This window comes from Patiria miniata, unplaced genomic scaffold (genome assembly GCF_015706575.1).
Source record: "Patiria miniata isolate m_02_andy unplaced genomic scaffold, ASM1570657v1 HiC_scaffold_17, whole genome shotgun sequence".
Lineage (NCBI taxonomy): Eukaryota > Metazoa > Echinodermata > Asteroidea > Valvatida > Asterinidae > Patiria > Patiria miniata.
This window is the reverse complement of record NW_024037055.1, coordinates 11,043,655-11,063,206: the sequence shown is the minus strand read 5'-3', so window position 1 is coordinate 11,063,206 and position 19,552 is coordinate 11,043,655. Positions and strand designations below refer to the sequence as shown.

The 19,552-nt window shown below is 39.5% G+C and overlaps 1 protein-coding gene across 1 annotated transcript; it reads left to right on the top strand.

The window, feature by feature from the left end:
- Window positions 1–224: 224 nt before the first annotated feature.
- LOC119723813 (protein bunched, class 1/class 3/D/E isoforms-like) lies at window positions 225–15,045 on the top strand. Its single transcript, XM_038194690.1, has 2 exons — window positions 225–273; window positions 14,122–15,045. The coding sequence occupies exons 1-2, from the start codon at window positions 271–273 to the stop codon at window positions 14,608–14,610; spliced, it is 492 nt and encodes a 163-aa protein (XP_038050618.1). The 5' UTR covers window positions 225–270; the 3' UTR covers window positions 14,611–15,045.
- Window positions 15,046–19,552: the final 4,507 nt, after the last annotated feature.

The following is a 19,552-nucleotide window of genomic DNA, read 5'->3' as shown; positions in this document are numbered from 1 at the left end:
TAGAACTCGAGGACGTGCAAGTGCATGTATCCAGCATTTCTCAGCATGCAAGGTGTACTCTACTCACTGCATTTGCTCTAACTAATTAATAATCCTTGAATCTGGAGCCCTGTGTGTCAAACATTAACACCCTTGGAACAGTATGAACAAGATCATTTAAACATGCGCATCTGCATAGGAAAGGGTTCATCTAACAGGGAGATTTTGTCTTCAATTTGTTTCAGCACTTCAGCCACTGGTGGGGCCATCGATAACAAGATAGAGCAGGCTATGGTAAGTAAACTTATATTTTTGGTGAGACTTTTTTCTTCCTTTTGTTCCTTTTTCAGACTCCTTCCATAGGATTTGTACACATTTTTCTTTTATCAAGCCACTTGGGCATTTTATGAATCTGATCGACTTAATACTTAGCACACACGTAGACCACCAACCGAAGATGGTCCGCACATTTTTTTGTTAAGATGAAATCATCGCGTGACGTCACATTTTTTCGAGGCCCTATAGATCTACAGAAATACCCGTCCGATTGAACTAAAACTTTGTATGTATGGACCTGTAGGGACTTGTTATAGATGAAAATGGAAGTAATGTCATGATGATATCATTGTGTGATTATATATGAATTTTTAAAAAATTGACTGCAAACAAAAATGTTTCATTCATAATTTTATTTTGTAATAGGTGTGATAGGTCATACAAACACGCACAAAAGTTGGAAAAATGTGTGACATCATCATGACGTTATCAAAAATGCGATTTAAAAAAAAAACACCACATATGGGCAATAATGGGCCAGTTACCGTAGATAAGTTTACGGATGTTGCATATAAAAGGTGAAAGAGGAGCTACCGGTAGTGTTTTCTTTAGTTTTTTCCTATACCTTGCTAAGGCCAAACAAAAAAAATGGTGTGTTTACGGTAACCCGACCGACCTGGAATTTTTTCGGCCAAATTGCCGACCTCAAACTTTTTATTGCCATTTTGAAGGTTGATAATTGACAAATTTCAAACATTTCAAGTACTTTTAATTATTTGCCACGAACAAAAACCATTTTCCACACTTGAATCTGACCATGATTTGACACAAACATACCTGTGTTAAACGTGCGAAAATCGCGACGATCTCAAAACTTGAATTCTCAAACTAGTACGAAGTACGATTATTTTTGCACAAACGCATCGGGGTACGCCTGGCTGGCCGACGGACGGCATGGTTCTCCCCACGTACAAACGTGCGTATTGGCCCGATACGCTGGAATTGCGGCCGGCCCGATACGCCGACAAAAAATGCCGATCACATTTTTTAGCCCCTGATACGCACAATATAATTATCGTACACGCCATTAAAATGCACAATTTGATCGTTACGCCATTATTTCATCTTGACATGCAAAATCTTGACCAAAATCCTGTTTTTCCGATGCATGTGTGATCAAAATGCACACGATGACTTGTTCCGTCGACCACCAGCAGCACCCAGCTAACATACAGCATGGTACACTGGTTCCCTTCGCCAGCTAACGGAATCAATGCTATGATGAAGGACTGGAACCAGTGACAACTGCCTCTCTCCGGTCCATACCTCGTATCATACAGCATGATGATGTAGTGGGCCGAAGTTAGATCGTAAAAATATTACCAAAAAAATATCGCTGGAGAAAGAGAATTTCTGCGAATTAATTCACAGAACGTGATCTTTACTTTCTGTGTATGTGTTTTCCATTAAAATGACGAGATTGCAAAGCTCGAACTTGTGGCGAAACATCGTAGCGTGTTTCTGCAGTAGTGCAAGATTTTCGGCCACGTGGGCCGTGAGCACGGCGCGATGTTCGGCCAGCCAGGCGGAATGTTGGCGGTGCCAGCGGCCGTGATGTATGTTAAGCATAAAGTGGAATCACCGACCTCAAATATATTTTTAATTAGGTGAGGCAAGTTTTAATCACATTTGATAGCCAGTCTTGATAATTTTCGTGGCGCAAATGAAAATAATCCAGGCACAAAATAAAAATTATTCCTTGCTCTATGATTAGTACGATGCTCCATTAATCAGCACCCCCAAAAAAATGGCGAAATAATTTTCCGACCTACTGACGCTATTTTGAAAGGCATGTAATCAGAAGCAAAAGTTGTTTTTTTCTCCACCTTAATTTCTTAATTTGAAACTTACATGTAAATGTAAATGTAATTCATACTTTTCTAGTTAGGAAGCAATGAAACACAGGTTGTGAAATGTTAATTTTTTTCTTTAATTACAAAAATATTAGTGACCTACATGATCTCTTCTGAATTTCAAGGACAAATCTTAAGATAAAGACCCCCAGATTTGCTCTAAAATGCACCAGAGAGCTTCTAAAGTTCAAACATTTTCGGGTTGTTGAATCACAGCAAATCTTCCCCCACATGTTTGAAAAATTAATTTGATTGAATATCTTCAATGCTTGAATAGTGGTTTTATACAATTTTTTGCGAAAGAACACGCATGGGCATGCAGAACTGAAATGAAAAAAAAAATTACAAAATAAAATTATTTCCCTACCTACCTACCTGGATTTTTTTCAGGCCGTTACCGTAAACACACCATTTTTTTTGTTTGGCCTACATGTAAGTTGAAAGTGACTAGGACAAGAAATTACAAGATATGATATCTTTTTTATTTGAGAAAATAACAGGTCTTTTTTTACCCCTCAGTCGAGAGGCTGGAGGGGCATGTCATCGCCTTCGGTGTCCGTCCGTCCGTCCGTCTGGCTAGACCGGACGATCGGATGGACATAAATTCTGACCATACCCCACATGTAAAGGGAAAGGACCTTCACCCCACATGTGAAACCTATATAAAAAGGGATAAAAGGAACACAATGCATGTCCTTCCCGTTGAGTTGTCCGTCCGTACCGGTATGTCTGTATGCACAGTATGTACTGTATGTGGTATTTTGGTTAAAAGTTGCAAAAAAATTTCTCATTTGAAAAGTTGAAGTCCAATTAGATCCAAACTTGGGTCATAGGTGCAACATGGCAACCTTCATATGGTAATGATGTCAAAGGTCACATACCAAGATCAAATGTCATCTGAGGTCAAGTTGTAAAATAGGTTGAACATGTAAAATTGGTCTCATTCAGAAGTTGAAGTGCAATTGCAACTAAACTTGGGTAATAGGTGCAAAAGGAGAACCTTCATATGATCATGATGTGAAAGGGCACATTGCTCAGGTCAAATGTCATTTGAGGTCTTTATAAGCAGTTCATACAATTCCACCCTCATTACTACCCACAATTATTTCTACACTGATCAGGGCCCTCTCATCCGCATTACTACTACCCGTTGCCAACTCTATCAAATACATGTGAATCGAAAAGAAAACAGGCGAGACGCCTGATCGTGAATCACCTTGTTTAAGAAGAAACCTTGTTTTTACAAGTTCGCATCGCGATTACTAGTTCGAGATTCAATGTTGTGGTGACGATATGAAAACACTTGCGTAATGCTCAATGCAGCGATGACTGGTTCCCGCCCCGCCGCACACTAAAAGGAAAGGCATGATGGAAATATGTTAACCAGTCTATGCATGGCCGTGGTGCACTGCAGTTGCTGGTTGGATTAGACTTTGTAAAAATGCCAAGAAAATACCAATGGAGAAAGGACATTTTAGCAAGTTAATTCACAGAACTTGTTCTCTCTTATCTGTGTATTTTCCGTGTTCATGAATTTATTTCGAGGTCGTACTACTCGTATTTGGAGTGATACAATGCAGCGTGTTTTCCAAAAATTGCCTAAACGAGGTTCGTTGCCCGCCACATACAGTGCATCATGCATGCTTATACTGCGCGATGTACGGATAGTGCCGGCCAGTATCCCGTCATGACTAGCGTCGTGCATATGGTGTGCACAATCTGAGTTTTCCATTGTTTTTAAGAATTATCAACTGTAAATATTTTTGACAATAATTAAGGTAAGTTTTATCACTTTTTGTGGCCATTTTTTTGTATAGCTTTCGTAGTGCAATGGAAATAGTTCAGGCTGAAATTTGCATAATTGAATACCCCATTCAATCAGCACAAAAAATTGTCCAAAAAAAATTCCGACCTGCCGTACTTACCCTATTATTGAAAGGCATGTAATCGGAAGCAGAACTGCTTTTTTTTGCCTATGAACAGGGTGATGAAGCTTTCTCTTTTGAGCATTTAGGATCTGTTGTACTACCGGTGAGTCTAATGGGTTAGGTTTGGAATTGACTAATGAATGAAGCCATTTTAGGGCTGCCGCGGTAGTAATTATTGTGCTATCAGATTTCATTGAAGTACTTGTATCTGCTGTTTACGCTGCGATTATTTCTTCACAGATTGGTACATTCTACTGGGATATGAATATCTTTGAGCCTTGAAAAGAAAACTATGCACTTAAAGAGATATCCGTTGATGGTGCCCTCAGCTCTAGACAACAAAAGGTCGTGAAAATACTTTGCTTGAATTCTGCCATTTCACTTGGAAATTCTTTCCGATATTTTTGTTTGCATATAATCTTATGCAAAGAAGGAAAGCAAAAATGGATTAGGTGACAAGTTAATAACACCCATTCGTACAGTCCATGTAAATAACACAAATATTGCCATGGAAACTGTCTGGCCCAAAAATTGAATTATTGTTCCTTCCTAGTTTCTGTACCTGTGACCCCTCTACGGCAAAACTTCCCTTTAACCAAACTCTATAGCAGGACCAGAGTAACGGCCAGAATAAGGAGGATGGCCACCATGGGCAAACTAAAGCCCCCTTTCCCCTACATGAATAAAGATGCCTATGCACGCTTGTCGCTTGGTATAAGAACTATTGGGGAAGTAAGAGGCAGTTTTCATTTGTCCAATTATGTGCAAAAGCGTCAACCCCGGCCGTTCCCAGGTTCCAAAATCTGGAGAAAAATCAAGGTAATTTTGCATTGGCAAAACAGTCTACAGTAAGTGGACCTAATAATTTGTTAATTACTTGGAGGATCTGTTGCGATATTCCCTAATTATCAATATCTTAAAGTATCAGCCTACTGATAAAATCTGCTTGTTCGTTTTGGTTTTTGGGAAATCATTGCACGTCTAGTCTAACTTTGTTGCTAAGACACGTATTGAAAATGTTCACAGCTAGATTTTGTAATTCTGATTTCATGCTTCGTTTATAAATGTGAGCTGCGGGTTGGCTGTCAGTGTACAATGTAGATTTTTAACTGGGAGTTTGAAACTATTGGTGGAAAGGAACAGATTGCAAATTTAGGCCTATATACATTGTAGTCTCCTGTTCTCGCCAAGTTGAGCTCTTTTAGCTTCAAGTTCGGTCCATTGTTTGTGGGAGGTGTGTAAGTCGTTACACATGATTGCACCTGAACCCACTCACTGAACTGGCATCACAACAGGAGATGTTGTTAGTTTTGTCAACTGCAAAAATGTGTCGTACATTCAACTCAGACACATGATTCTTCCAAAACTTGATCTCATAATTCATCTAACCACGCGTTTTCGTTCAAGGGATTCCTCTGGAGTGGTGTGGCAATCTACGCATGAAACTTTTCCAACCCACATGCACTATGTTTAAACAATGTTTCCCTCGGCCCTCTACACTTGTACGTAAACAGCTCATTCGTTACATTTGACTTCAAAACGCATGTGACTTAAGTTGCAATCTACAATGTACCATACAACCCTGTACAGGGTTCTCCCCACATACTAATGTCCGTATCGGTGAAAAAATCCCCGATCACATTTTTCAGCCCCCGATACGCACAATATATAATTATTACACAAGCCATTAACATGTACAATATAAAGCCATTATTTCATCTTGCCATGCAAAATCTTGACGAAAAAGCCTATCTTTCTGACGTGTGGTCAAAATGCACATGATACACGACATCGAAGCCGTGCCGTTGTAGGAGTTCCGTGCGGGCGCCGGCAGGCCAGTGCCACATGAAATCGCTGCTTTGAAGCAATGATAGACTGGTTCCCACCACGTGCTATAAGAGTCAAAGCTATGATGAAGGACCGGAACCAGTGACTATGGCGTACACAGCACAACACATCGAATTTGACATCGTAAAAATACCAAACAAACATCGATGGAGAAAGATAATTTCCCAGAACATGATCTCTCTGTTCTGTATGTATTTTTCGTTTAAACATATTTATTACGAGATTGTACCACTTGCACTTGAAGCGATACAACGTATCGGTGTTTTTCGGCCACAGTTTAATACCTTTGGTGGCACAAATGACAATAATCCAGACCAAAAATATGCATGATTGAATATTCGATTCAATCATCACCCAAACAAAGTGACGAAATAAAACACTCTGCCGAAATGAAAGGCATTCAATTGAAAGCTGAATTTTTTTTTTTGGGGGGGGGGGCCTTATTTCTTTATTTGAAACTAACTTTTAATCTATACCGGTACTTTTCCAGTTCAGGACATTGTAATGTTTGTGAAATGTTGATTCTTTTTTTACATGTTAGTGGTGCGGCATAGGGATAGAATTGTGCATTTTGTGATAAAAGCATGAAACTTCGCATGTTGGTTCTTCATGCCATGACGAAATCTTTCAGATATGGAGGTATTTCATATCTGACTCCTGCTGACCTTTGAGGGGTCAATGACCTTTGAATACTCTATTTATACTAAGGATGTGACGTTTACACATGTAAACGTGTAAACGAAAAAAAAATCAAATCCGTTTAGAAATTTTCCCAAACGTTTAAACGGAACTCAAATTTCAAAAATGGGACCTTGTATTTTGCGCAATCTACCCTCCAGTTTTATTTACAAAGAATCTACGATGTTTATTTTGTTTAACTAATAAAGAATTAGAAACGCATTTTATAGTTGATCACGTTCCAAGAAGTTTTATTAATACATTGTTCCATGATCAGCAACTGTTTTGTGTCAAATTGATACACAGTGTATACAATTGGTTGTGTTTGATTTTTTCAATACGCCGCTGGGCCGAGATCGATGCCGGGCGGGGATGTCGCCTCTCCTAAGGTTATTCTGATTAAAATACCGAATTTTAAAACAATTCCGAGTCTGTCTTTTTTCTGTATTTTTCTCTGAATGTGCTTGTATTTGCTGAAATCATCACTTGGTGTGTGCAGTAATCAAACCAATGGCTAGCACTTTCATAATGATTTTAAAACCGGCGAGGAAAAAAAGTTTACCCTGCTCCCCCGTAAGCTACTCAAGTGAAGGCGTTATTTAAAACGATGTATTTTGATGCATTGGGATTACTCCCCCCCCCCCCCCAAGTGCTGTAAAGTCCGCCGCTCCCTTAAAAAAAATTACTGCCGCTTCCGTAACAAGGAAATCGTTGACGATGATCCAGAATGTGTTTGGTGTTGGCAGGGGTAAAATAAAAACTATTTTTCGGATCTTAGGGCGGGAGCTGAGGGGCGGTGGCATATTACGGGATCTATTATAGGAAGGAAATTGCGTTTTTTTAAAGAGCGATATCAACGTAGATTATTTGCTCTTTTTACGCAAAAGTGCACCCCTCCCCCATGAAAATATATTGTGATACTTAAAAAAAATCTACCTCTGTAGGAACATTATTAAATGTTGCTATCATTGGCAGAAAAACCTTCCTGTATTAAAAATTACATCGAAAAATAAAATTGTTGGATATTTATTATTTTTTTTAACATTTAAATTTGGTTGCCTGACTACCAAAGGATGCATGTAGAACGTAAAATACAGACCCATTGGTAAGGGCACTTTTTAAAAATTCTTGTCAGTTAACATTTTCCCCAACGGCAAGTAATGGTAACGCAGTCGTCAAAAAAGGGCCCCTGTCAAGTTGGTTTAGAATAAAATCTGGACAAGCAATACTGGCCTTACTGTTCTTCAGTCCAGTTTTTAAAAAGACGTGCATTCAATTAATTATTTGGAATATCAACCCCCCGAATAAAAACCAACAACAACAACAAAAATACATTTATCTATCATTTATTCATGTACATGTACACGATACAGGCCTTTACAGGGGTGAAATTCCATGTTTATTTCAGTTTCCCTCACTTTTCGTATAAACTTTTCCCCGGGCCTTTGAAAAATAAATGCCCAAATAAAATCCAGCTCCGAAAAAGCCCTTCCAGAGAATGATTGACAGCGGCATTGTTTAAATTGATACAATGCCGCTCTCGTTGTTACAAAGTATATGCGGTTGGGTTCAGCTGTAGGCCATCGAACTTTAAATCCTTTGATGACTTGCCGCCAGTAATTGGAAGATTCTTAGATGATAAACAGCGATGATAGTATCTCAGCCAATGAAATGAGCCGGTTCCCGGCAAATAAATACGCCATTGGTTGCTTTCATCACGGGTCCGTCTGCTTTCATGAATATGACGTTCCTTCCACCAAGCGCAACTTCAGGTTGCCTAGAAATAATGTTGCTAGGAGGCTCCCCTGTGATGCCTGGGCTGGGACTGCCGGTAGCGTATGTGACTATTTTTCTGGCAGCCTGCAGATAACTAGCAGCTCAAGAATGCTGCCGCTTTTGGGAAATTTGTGCAGGCAAAGTTTTTCATATTTTGGAATTTGGATGCAGTTTGCATTCCGTTAAATAAAAGGTGTGGGGTTTTTTAAAAAAAATTGGGGCTTAAAAAATATAAATAAACGATCTTCCTCAGGCCTTGACATTTCTTGAGTGTAGGCCTATGTTCGTTTGATTCGACAACACTTGCAGAATGCAGACGATTCTTTTCTTCTTAATTTATTTAGCCTGCAGACTTCAAAAGAGCATGGGAAAAAAAGGTGGTTAAAGTGTATACAAGTGTATATAAATGTGACCGCAGTTATGGCACATTATACTGGGACGGCAGTCTTTTTGAAGTCTTGACTAAACGTTTAAACGTTTAGACGCTACGGGAAAATTTTGCTAAACGTTTATCAAATTAAACGTAGATTCACATCCTTAATTTATACCTATTGTTCTTGAAAATATCACTTTCCTATGACCTTAGTCTATGTATAGGGGCGATTCCAAGCAAACAGAGACATGACCCCAACAAATGAAAATCGTTCCTGAGCTTGTTTTTTACTTTTAAGTTATTGCTAACACATGTAAGGATCAGGATATAAACTTTTTTTCGCCAATCCTTCATCATTTTCTGTGAAAAAAATTCAGATTACTAAAGGTGTTCTTTGGCTGGAAAAAATCAGCCTTTCAATATTCAAATTTCAAATGGTTGCTTATTTTCACACAAAACTAATCTTATTAAAACTATATTTTAGTTTGATACTTTGACTTCAGATCTTCTCAAAACATTAACAAATTTTGGACCATGGCTCCTTGTATACATAGCAGTGTGGATGCAATTTTGTTGCATTGGTTAGGGGTGTGTAATGCAAGTAACCAAAACATCAAGTTTTTGATACTGCAGCTGACTGAAATTGATTCTGTCTTTGCCATTTCATATTTTGCTTCTTCCCTTAGTAACAGTTATACAACACCTGAATAAATCCCTGTCATCTGATTGGTGGATCGTTGATCACATGTCATTGAATTATTCGTACCAACGCATGGCGCGCGCGTGACGCGCAGCGCACTGTGAATGGAAGTTCTATTGCACTGTGAATGGAAGTTCTATTGCACTGTGTCACTGCTGCTGGTGGTGGCGCTGTTTTCAATCGAGATAAATTGAATGTGATTGTTCTCAACCTGTTGAACAGTTTGCATTAATATAAATATGATGAACTTGTCGAACTTTTAAACAGTTTTTAACCTGAATAAATTGGTTATTAAAAGTCAACCAATCCGATGACAAGGATTTATTCGGGTGTTATATAAAACAAATAATGAATGTTTCACGTTCGTGCAATGGAAAGAATAATTTCATTCGGTGACAGATGAAATGTTCCATTCCACTCGGCTTCGCCTCGTGGAATGGAACATTTCATCTGTCACCTCATGTAATTATTCTTACCATTGCACTCACTTACAAACATTCATTATTTGTATACTATTGAATCGATAAAAGATATGAAAATGATACCAAGCATGATGTCATCAGGAGGTGTCAAAAATTGAAATGCGAGTAACCGGTAATGCGAGTAACCACTGTAATGCGAGTAACCATTTAACTTTCCATATATAAATTATGACTTTTGATTACTGATTTACTGTTTTTTGATAAGAAGAAATAATGTAAGCCCCTTGAAAATGTAAATTGATGCAGACTAGGATTTGTGGTACACATATCTGAAAAGTATTAGAATTCATAGGGCCTACATCAAAAGTTGCTCATAATTTGCATAAAATCACATTGTGTACAATCAATGTAATGTTGATGTACAAACAGTTGGAGCAAATTTGAGAGTTGATGAGGGAATCTTATCAGTAAATATGCATAAATGACATATTTAGAGTAATTATATTGCCATGTACATGTATCGTTCAGCATGTTCAATAGGCCTGTGCTGGGCACCATCAAACTTTCCTAAAATACAATTTAAGATTGATTGGTAATCTTCTAATTATACTGATACATTAAAGAATGATTAATTGATTTAATTGTATAGCCTAGCCATTTGTTTTGTTTGATAAAATGATTCAGGTTGAATTAGACCTGTCCTGATTAAGATTTGATTTTTTTCCCAACCAAATGAACTAAATTGTAATGCGAGTAACTGTAATGCGAGTAACCAAAATCCTTCTTTGGTCTTTTATTCCTTTACTTTTTTGTTGGCTTTATTTTGGTTTTAGGCCATACGTTTAGGGCTGTGCAACTCCATGCAGTTAAAATCTGATCAAAATTGTGGGGGTAAAATTTGTATTCGACCCTAGCCAAAGTGTGGACAAACTGTAATGCGAGTAATCGTAATGCGAGTAACCAACCTTTCTCGCTGTATAATTTATATCTGATTTGGGTCTTCATTTTTTATTAACCATTTAAGTTAAGTGCTATGGTAGGTGTCCTGTAAATATATTAATTTGGTTATTGCACTTTCAGTTTAAGCAGACAGGGGAATCTAAACAGAGCCAATTTTTGGCATGTCCTTTTTGTGTAATGCGAGTAACAATTTTTTTGAAGAGTGCTACAATCTTGTCATGGTACGAACATATTTTTTTTTACCATCAGGTTGAAGCCTTGAATATACATGTAGGGTATATTTATGCAGCATAAGAGATAGACAGTCCGACTACTGCTAAAACCACAGCAATCGGAACACAAAAGGGTGCAAAAAAGTGTAATGCGAGTAACCGTGGAATCGCCCACAGTCTTCATATCTATATATATAAGAGAGAGTTTAACTCGGCCTCCGAGACGATGTTTGCTCATGAAAGGATCCGAGACCGCGGGCTCACGCGGCGCCAAAATCGCTCCACGTCCGTGGAAAAATGTGGAGGGTGTCTTCCGCCGGGTCGGACACTTCGGGTCGTCCTGATTTTCCCGTACGGACCGGCGATCCGTTTAGTCGATTTTTCGTGACTGTGTTTTGCGCAGGAATTTGCTGTCGTGTGCGCTTTCACGTTGACTGCCTGGCCGCCCCCTGTGCTGGCTTTTTCTGCGTGTCTAGACTGTGCGAGGTCAGCGAGGTCAACGTAGGGGTTGCGTTTACGTGTTCTACTCGGCCGTTTTGCAAAAGAGTTCACCAAACGTTAGTATGGGGTGACCTTGGTAAAATATTTTTTGTCCATGGTGCGTGGCCACCAAGTGTCCCTATTCTTTCATATGCTTCGCTTGCCGCCCCTGTGCCGAGTGCAACGAATACTCAGAAGGACTATACATTAGTATGCCTAGCGCGGTCTGACCAATCGAAAGTCTACACTGCGTGGTACTTCCCGGCTATGCGTAAAACCGTCACTGGCAACGCGTACTGCAGCCTGCTCCACACCCTGGAAACGAGGTTGGGTCTACGGTGCTCGCTATTTGAAGCGCAAGCATGTGACGTCGCGTGATAGAGTGCTGTTGCTTCCATAATGTGTTTACAGCTCCATGCTGCTTCCACCACCAAGGCTGAGCGTTGTGAGTTCGCTGCCCGCTACGTATAATTCAGTGTCGCGTTATAATTTTGGGGGCCTGTTTGGGATCAACGAAGGATCGATGCATTGCTTCAACTTATCGCGATCTTAAACGCAGTCACACAAAAATCGACGAAAAAGACTTTAGTGTCCGACCCGGCGGAAGACACCCTCCACATTTTTCCATGGACGTGGAGCCATTTTGGCGTCGCGGGAGACCGCGGTCTCGGATCCTTTCAGGAGCAAATATTTCTCGGAGGCCGAGTAAAACTTGCTCTTAGCCTATATAGATGGTTGAACCAACTTGAATAAAAGTTGAATCGACTTTTTCCTCAACAGACGGTCTCGCAAATGGTAAGAAGTTCAAGTTAACGTTTGTTGAAGAGTCCAATACTGAAACTTAATTATGACCTTCCTCCATATTTTATGGTAACACTCAACATTCTCATTACAAATGACACCTTCACATTTTATTGCATTATTATTTATTGTCAAAACTGTACAATCAGGCCTCGCCTGTGTACTACGGTAACCTTTTCACTACGTTTTCCAAATGCGACTGCCTCACGAAATGCCAATTTAACAGACCAACGGGAACACTTACAGACAGTTGCAATGGTACATAATTATCATGTTCGTAAATCGACGGGGGACAGGGGGAAACCCCCCCCCCCCCCACATTTTTCAAGCCGGGGACATTGTTTGGTCCCCCCCCCCCCAACTTTTTCTTCCCCGAATAAAAATTGTAGCCTACAATAACGATTCTACTGCTCAGAATACATGTAGCTGATTCAATTACTCAAAACTCAAAACTTTAAAAGATGATCTTTCGCTGAAATTGATTTTATATAGTGGTCAGAAATTGCCTCAGATCACACCACAGAAATTGCTTTTGTATAACTGCACGTCTCCTCAACTATATCCCCCATCTACGTTTTCCAAATGCGACTGCTCACAAAAAGCCAATTTAACAGACCAACGGCAACATTTACAGACAGTTGCCACGGTACATAATTATCATGTGCGTAAATCGACGGGGGACAGGGGGAACCCCGCCCCCCCCCCACCCCACATTTTCAGGCGGGGGACATTGTTTGGGTCCCCCCCCCCCTTTTTCTTCCCCGAATAAAAATATTGTACCCTACAATAATGATTCTCATTACTCAGAATACATGTAGCTGATTCAATTACTCCAAACTCAAAACTTTAAAAGATGATCTTTTGCTCAAATTGGTTTTAGTGGTCAGAAATTGTCTCAGATCACACCACAGAAATTGCTTTTCTAAAACTGCATGTCTCTCCAACTGTATGTCTCTCCAATTGTATCCCCCATTTACATTTAACTCCCCACATTTTCATCCCCAACACTACGCCCTACCCGATCTATGATCGGGTAAATCAGCTTGTAATGTAAATAACAACCAAATGCGAAAAAAAATCACAACTGACCTTTGATGACCTTCCAGAGGTCAATGACCTTTGTATTAACTGCACTAACTCTATGTATAGTTATTTATACGATATACCCTTTTAAACCCCAATTTTTTTCAAGCGGACTACCTCTAATGGCGAGCGGACTACCGCTAATGGTCAAACCCTGATTTTCATCTGTAACACATCTCTGTCTATGTACATGCAAAGTTTCAACCCAATCGGCCGTGTAGTTCTCTAGATGTATGTAGATCATTGAAAAATACACCTTTACATCACTTGTCGAGACACAACTTTGTTTATGGGGTCTTAGCCGATGCTAACTTTGATCAATGTATGGCAATGATGAATGCCCAAAGAGGTGGGCAGAAGAGACGTGTACAAAATCTACTATGCGGAAAGGCCAACAAATACAAAGCTTTCCGCAGAATGCAACCCAAAAATCTTAACGAAAACAAAAGGCTATTTTGGCAATTTTGCCGAAGTAGCATAAAAATCCCAAACAGCTCTGTGTTAGTCCACAAACACAACTCTTGTTGTATTCCAATATTTTTCATTCAGTGTGTAATTTGAAAATTAGAAGTTAAATTATAAAATTGGCCGTCTGCGGTTGACTTGGTGTGAATGATACTCTCCCCCCCCCCTCCAAAAAAACCCCAAAACCCTGTTTGCATTGTACTATTTTTAATTATTTTTTTTTTCAGGATCTGGTGAAAAGTCATCTACTGTTTGCCGTACGAGAGGAGGTGGAGGTCCTGAAGGAGCAGATAAAAGAGCTCTTAGAGAAGAATGAGCAGCTGCAACGTGAGAACAATGTCCTTCGTCAAAAGCAATCCCAGGGGCTTCCCACGCACCTCCCCTTCAACCAATCAGAGGCAGCACAGCCCAACTTGCAGCACGTGGGAGGGCCCTCGGCTAGCCAGGACAAAGGAGGATTCCAGAGCATCCCAGGACCTGCAGCACCCAGAGTAGATGGGTACCAACAGCAGCCGGGGACCGGGGAGCAGTTTGCCAGCATGCCAGCTGGGGCTGGCCCACAGCATGGTCAGGCACCTGGGCAGCAGCAGCAGGTGTTACCGCAACAGCAAGCTAGCCAGTATGGTCACCTCCAACAACAAGCACAACCCAAGCAGCAACAGCAGCACACGCAGCAAACATCTAACCAAGTTAACCAGACACCATCACAGACATGACAAAAGTGCATGAGGACCAAGAACAACTGTGTTCTCATTCTTCTCTTGATTTGTTATCAATGAGCCATTATATTTTGGGACCTGAATTACCTGCAGAATGCATGAATCTCATGATTTTTTTTTTTTGGGGGGGGGGGGAGCAGAGTCGACAATTTCATTGCTGATGAAATGTGGAGAGATGATAGTGTCTTAATGTATTGCAATACAATGTGTATTGTTTTGTTGTAAAAAAGGTAGAGGTGGACTTAAGAATTAAAGTAAATGCAGTCCTTGGCCTACAGCAAAGGCTTTTTTCCTGATACTTTTCTTCAGCGGTAATGATAGCTTGAGCTACTTTCAACTTGTCAAAAACTTTAAACACATGTAAAAAAAAAAAGAAGAAAAAAAAAAAGAATTGTTACTGCAATTCTCTTAATACCTTGCATTGTTAGAAAATACATACATTTCAGATAAGGCCATAAAAAAGTCTCCGGTTTCTGGTATGTGCGCGCGTGTCGCCGTAGCCATGCGCGTCGGCAAACTTAAAAAGTTTCTTTTTTTCAATGTAAGATGTTGTCTTAAAACTGCCAAATTCACTGGTTTAATTGGAATCCTATTGCTGCACAAATTTAATGTGTTTTTAGATGGGGTTACGATTGGGTATAAGCTTTATGTGGCCTCTCCGGGCTCCCATATATTTTGCACTAAATTTAGTTGGGCACCATTTGCAGATGATGTTGCAATTTTATAATTGTGCGTCTGGAAGCCAGACTGAGGGAACAATGGTCGTGTATCTGGGACCTGTAAAGGCTGTTTAATGAGCACAATATGTATGGGAGCAGACTAATGACCAGCCTGGCAGCTCCAACCTCATCCCCAGGGTGTCGAGCAGTACGCGCCCACCACTACCTGCTCTCTCACCCTGGTAATGGATCATTTGCATGTGCAAGATTTTTGAACACGTATGCAAATGAGGAGTAGTCTGGTACTTGTATGTGCGTTACATTAGCGTTCGTTTTTGTATGTGGTGTCTGGGGTAAAAACAGCATCAATTCGTCGCGCTGTGAATTATGAAAGCACGATTTTTTTTTAAGTTCAAATGTTACAATCTGGCCCGCCAATATGCAGTATCACATTTCATATTAATATGAGCAAACTGGAAAGGAAAGGAGTGTTTTTGAGAAGGCGTGGACGTTATAATTACAATGATAGTGAAAACACGTAATGCACGTTGGAAATAACAACACCAACTACACGATCTAAATCCATTACTAGCCAATCGCGGTATCGAAGCAGGATACAGGAATAAAGTTTCATATCCAGGGCTTACTATTGGAAACGAGGTTGGAAATAAAGTAAGCACTGGGGACGAGGTTGTGGCAACTCATACATGGCGATGTCGATGTCGCTGTATTGTCTGATGTCACCGTTTTCTCTGATTTTTGTCTTGACTATCCAAATTTCCCAAAGAATGTGCGTGTCGGTCGAGATTGTAAGTGGGTGCAGAATTCTCAAGCCTTATGGCCTTACTGAGGTCACCTCAAGCTCCACCTGAAGGATATTTTTGAGACTTTTAAGGGGATCGAACCATCATCTGCAACATCAGTCGACATTTGAAGAAGAAAAAAAGTTGGGGGAAAAAAACAAACGCGTCACCGCACCACTTTTTGGGCAAGCTCCATACCAGAAACGAGAGACTTTTTGGGGGGGCCTAAATGTTAACTTGTTTTTGTTCAGAAAATGTGATGATTTAAAAAAAAAAAGGCTGTGAAATCTAAAATCTAAAAAATAAAATATATCATGCTCTAATCTATTAATGCTATCAAAAATTTAGCCCGTTAGAATACTAGCATCCATGTTGCCCTCCCCCCGCCCCACAAAAATGTATTTCAACCATTTCAATATATTGAAATAATTCCTGCTGATGTAGAACAGCTACATGCACCTATAGCATTTCTGAGGCGAATTCTGGAGGGACTATTTCCCCTACGCTCATTGGAGGTAATGTTAAGAGGGAAGTGACATGTTTATGTACATGGACTTTTACTAAGCAATGGTGAAGGTCAGTCCATATTTGGTGTTTCTATGTCTCACATGTCTTGCAAAATATTCTGAAATTCATCACTGATGACTGAAATGTAGGCAGATACCATGCTCGTTGGAGCAGTTAGTCTTGGGTCAATACACTGTTGTATATTGGATATGCAATCACCTGCCACAAGAGGGCGTTATCACAATGAATCGTTATCACCCACGAACTGCTATCGTTACAACGTCTTGGGAATCTTTTAAAATCTCCCCCCCCCCCTCCCAAAAAAAGAAAAAGAAAAAAGAATTAAAATAAATAAATAATCATAACATTGGTTAAATTTCTGCGGTCACATGTACACTACAGGACATACGACAAAAAAGTTGCACAAAACTCCGGCAACCTCTTGCATGCTACTTGCTGAAATTTCGGGGTTTGGCTTGGAGCATTTGAAAGGTGTTGAAAGCGCACTGCATGCATAATAGGCGGAACAAGTGCACACGCATGACACGACCACTGCAAGATGCCCAAGAAGTTGTGGTAGCAGTTCGTGGGTGACCGCAGCCCCTCTTTCGGCGGGTGATCGTGTATTCAACATATAAACAACAACAACATCTTGACCAAGACTGGTGAACAGTTGATAAGCATGATATACTTTGGTTGCTTTGCAGGCAGAATGTAAGAAATATCTAGGTCATTCTTTACAAAGTGAAAATGTAAAATTTCTTGACCAAATGAAGTGGTTTGTACAGCCTTGTGTAAAAAAAAACACTAAGATCATCGAAAAACCTCAAGTGCAACTTAAATGTGTTAAATCATTGGCTGCTATTGTGCAATTTTTGCAGAGCTGTCTGTGGTGATATTAAATGATATTCAACAAATGTTTTGTTTGTGCTCCAACGTAGCTTCAACAGAGTGGTACTGGTACAGTACATGTATAGGGTGAGTACAAAAAAAGAAACACCTTTGGATAATTGTTTGTCTCCCACAAAAATGGGAAAGGTTACCAGTTTTTCTCTTCAACCAACATTTGGTGTGGGTCTTGACCACAGTCAGTAAACGTTTCACTGATATTCAGTCATGCATGAAAAGGATACAGGCCTTTCTTGTGACTACCCCAAAACACTACCAACACAATGTTCAGAATAGGCCTTTTGTTGTCAACACAATGGCAACAATGGGCCTCAGGACAATGAAGGAAATAAATGGAATTGCAGAACAGGACATCAATTAAATTAATGGAATTATATTTCCTGAACTTGAAACTGAATTACATACAAGGTTCACATTTTCACTCTCCTGCTGCTCGACCTTCCACCTGTCTGTCATTCAGATTAATACAAAGTTGTGCCCGTCAACTTGTGTCTGCAATAGCTCTGGGGACCATCCATGTTCTTCTGAGGGCTTAAATTTCAACAGTCATTTGTTGGCGAAGTCCGTGCAGGTGTTTGGAGACAAAAACTTTTCCAAAGGGACATTTTTTTAACTCGCCCTGTACATTGGTCCAGAGTTGGCACTTTGAAAAATATTTTGATTTTTGTTATGTTTTGTTTGGGTTTTTTTGTTTTGTTTTTGTTGTTATTTTTGTTTTTTTATGTCCATTTTGTGTGTGCATTATTTTAAATTTTTTTTTGGTGGGGGTGTGTTGTTCAAGTTTACAATATCGTCTTGGAAGTTCTACACACAATTTTGCAAATACACAAATTTGCTGAAACTTTCTTAACAATACTTTGTTGTTAATCATTGCATGATCATTTAATACAAGTTGGGATCAGAAATGGTCCGTGTATGGGATACGTATGCGGCTAGGAAAATATGGCTGGTCGATCACCAGTTTGCATGTTTTGTCTTTCATCTGGCATACTATAGGCAATGTGCATTTCATATGAAATGTACAGATGTACATGTATATCACTGGGTGTCGTGAAATAACCACAAACAAATGGTGATATAACCAGCTAGCTTTTACAAACCGCATCCCAAACATTTTTAATGGTCCGTACTGCGTGCGCCCACTGGTTCTCATATGATAGTAAGTACATGTACGAAAGGTAACTTTTAAAAACCCATATCATTTTCAAGAAGTACTTCCCAGTGGTCTCTCCCAACACTGTGTAACTGAGTGAGGGGGTACTTGTGCACAGACTCCATATCAGTTGTATACGCACATGTAGCTTTATTGCACTTACACCCCAAGGCATTTAAAAAAAAAATCTGTCTTGCAATGTCACATATTACAGAATGGGGTCTGACTAATAAAGTACACTGTATCTTGATCATAGTGTTCTGATTTTCGTGTGTTTTTCTGTTGAGAAACATGCCATTATGTACATGTATCATAGGAGGTAGATTTTTTTGTGAAAAAGAATTTACGTAATGCCTTACTGTACTTTCAGAAGATTTATATTTTGTTGAAGATGAGGTTATCTTGTTTGTGAGGGTGTGGGAAATAGAAGTATCGACTGTTGTGTACCAGAAAATCCCTGCAAATGGAATCAATTTTTTGTTTTGATATTTTGTTTTTCCTTTTTCTAGCAAAACTTAGTACATGTATGTTCCGGTCTGTTCTTGTGCTGTCACTTTAGTTTGTGCTTCCACCCAGTAGCTTATATGTTCATGTAGTTCATTAACCAATTATTGTGTGCTCAATACGATAACTCGAATGCAACATTTGTTTAATAACAATAATTGTTTTGTTGTAATTATAATGTATATTCTACCTTAACGTTGGCCACAGTGATAAGTGTATACTAGTAATCCAATGTTTATATTTCAAATGGCCATAATAAATATACATAATTGCATAAGATCCAAGTAATTAAAATGTTATCTACTGGTATTAGCCTTTTTAATTAATGTTGAAAACAGATAAACACTTCCTGCATTTAAAACTGTTCTTTGTGTAAGGGCTTTTCTTGTAAAATATACCTGTTA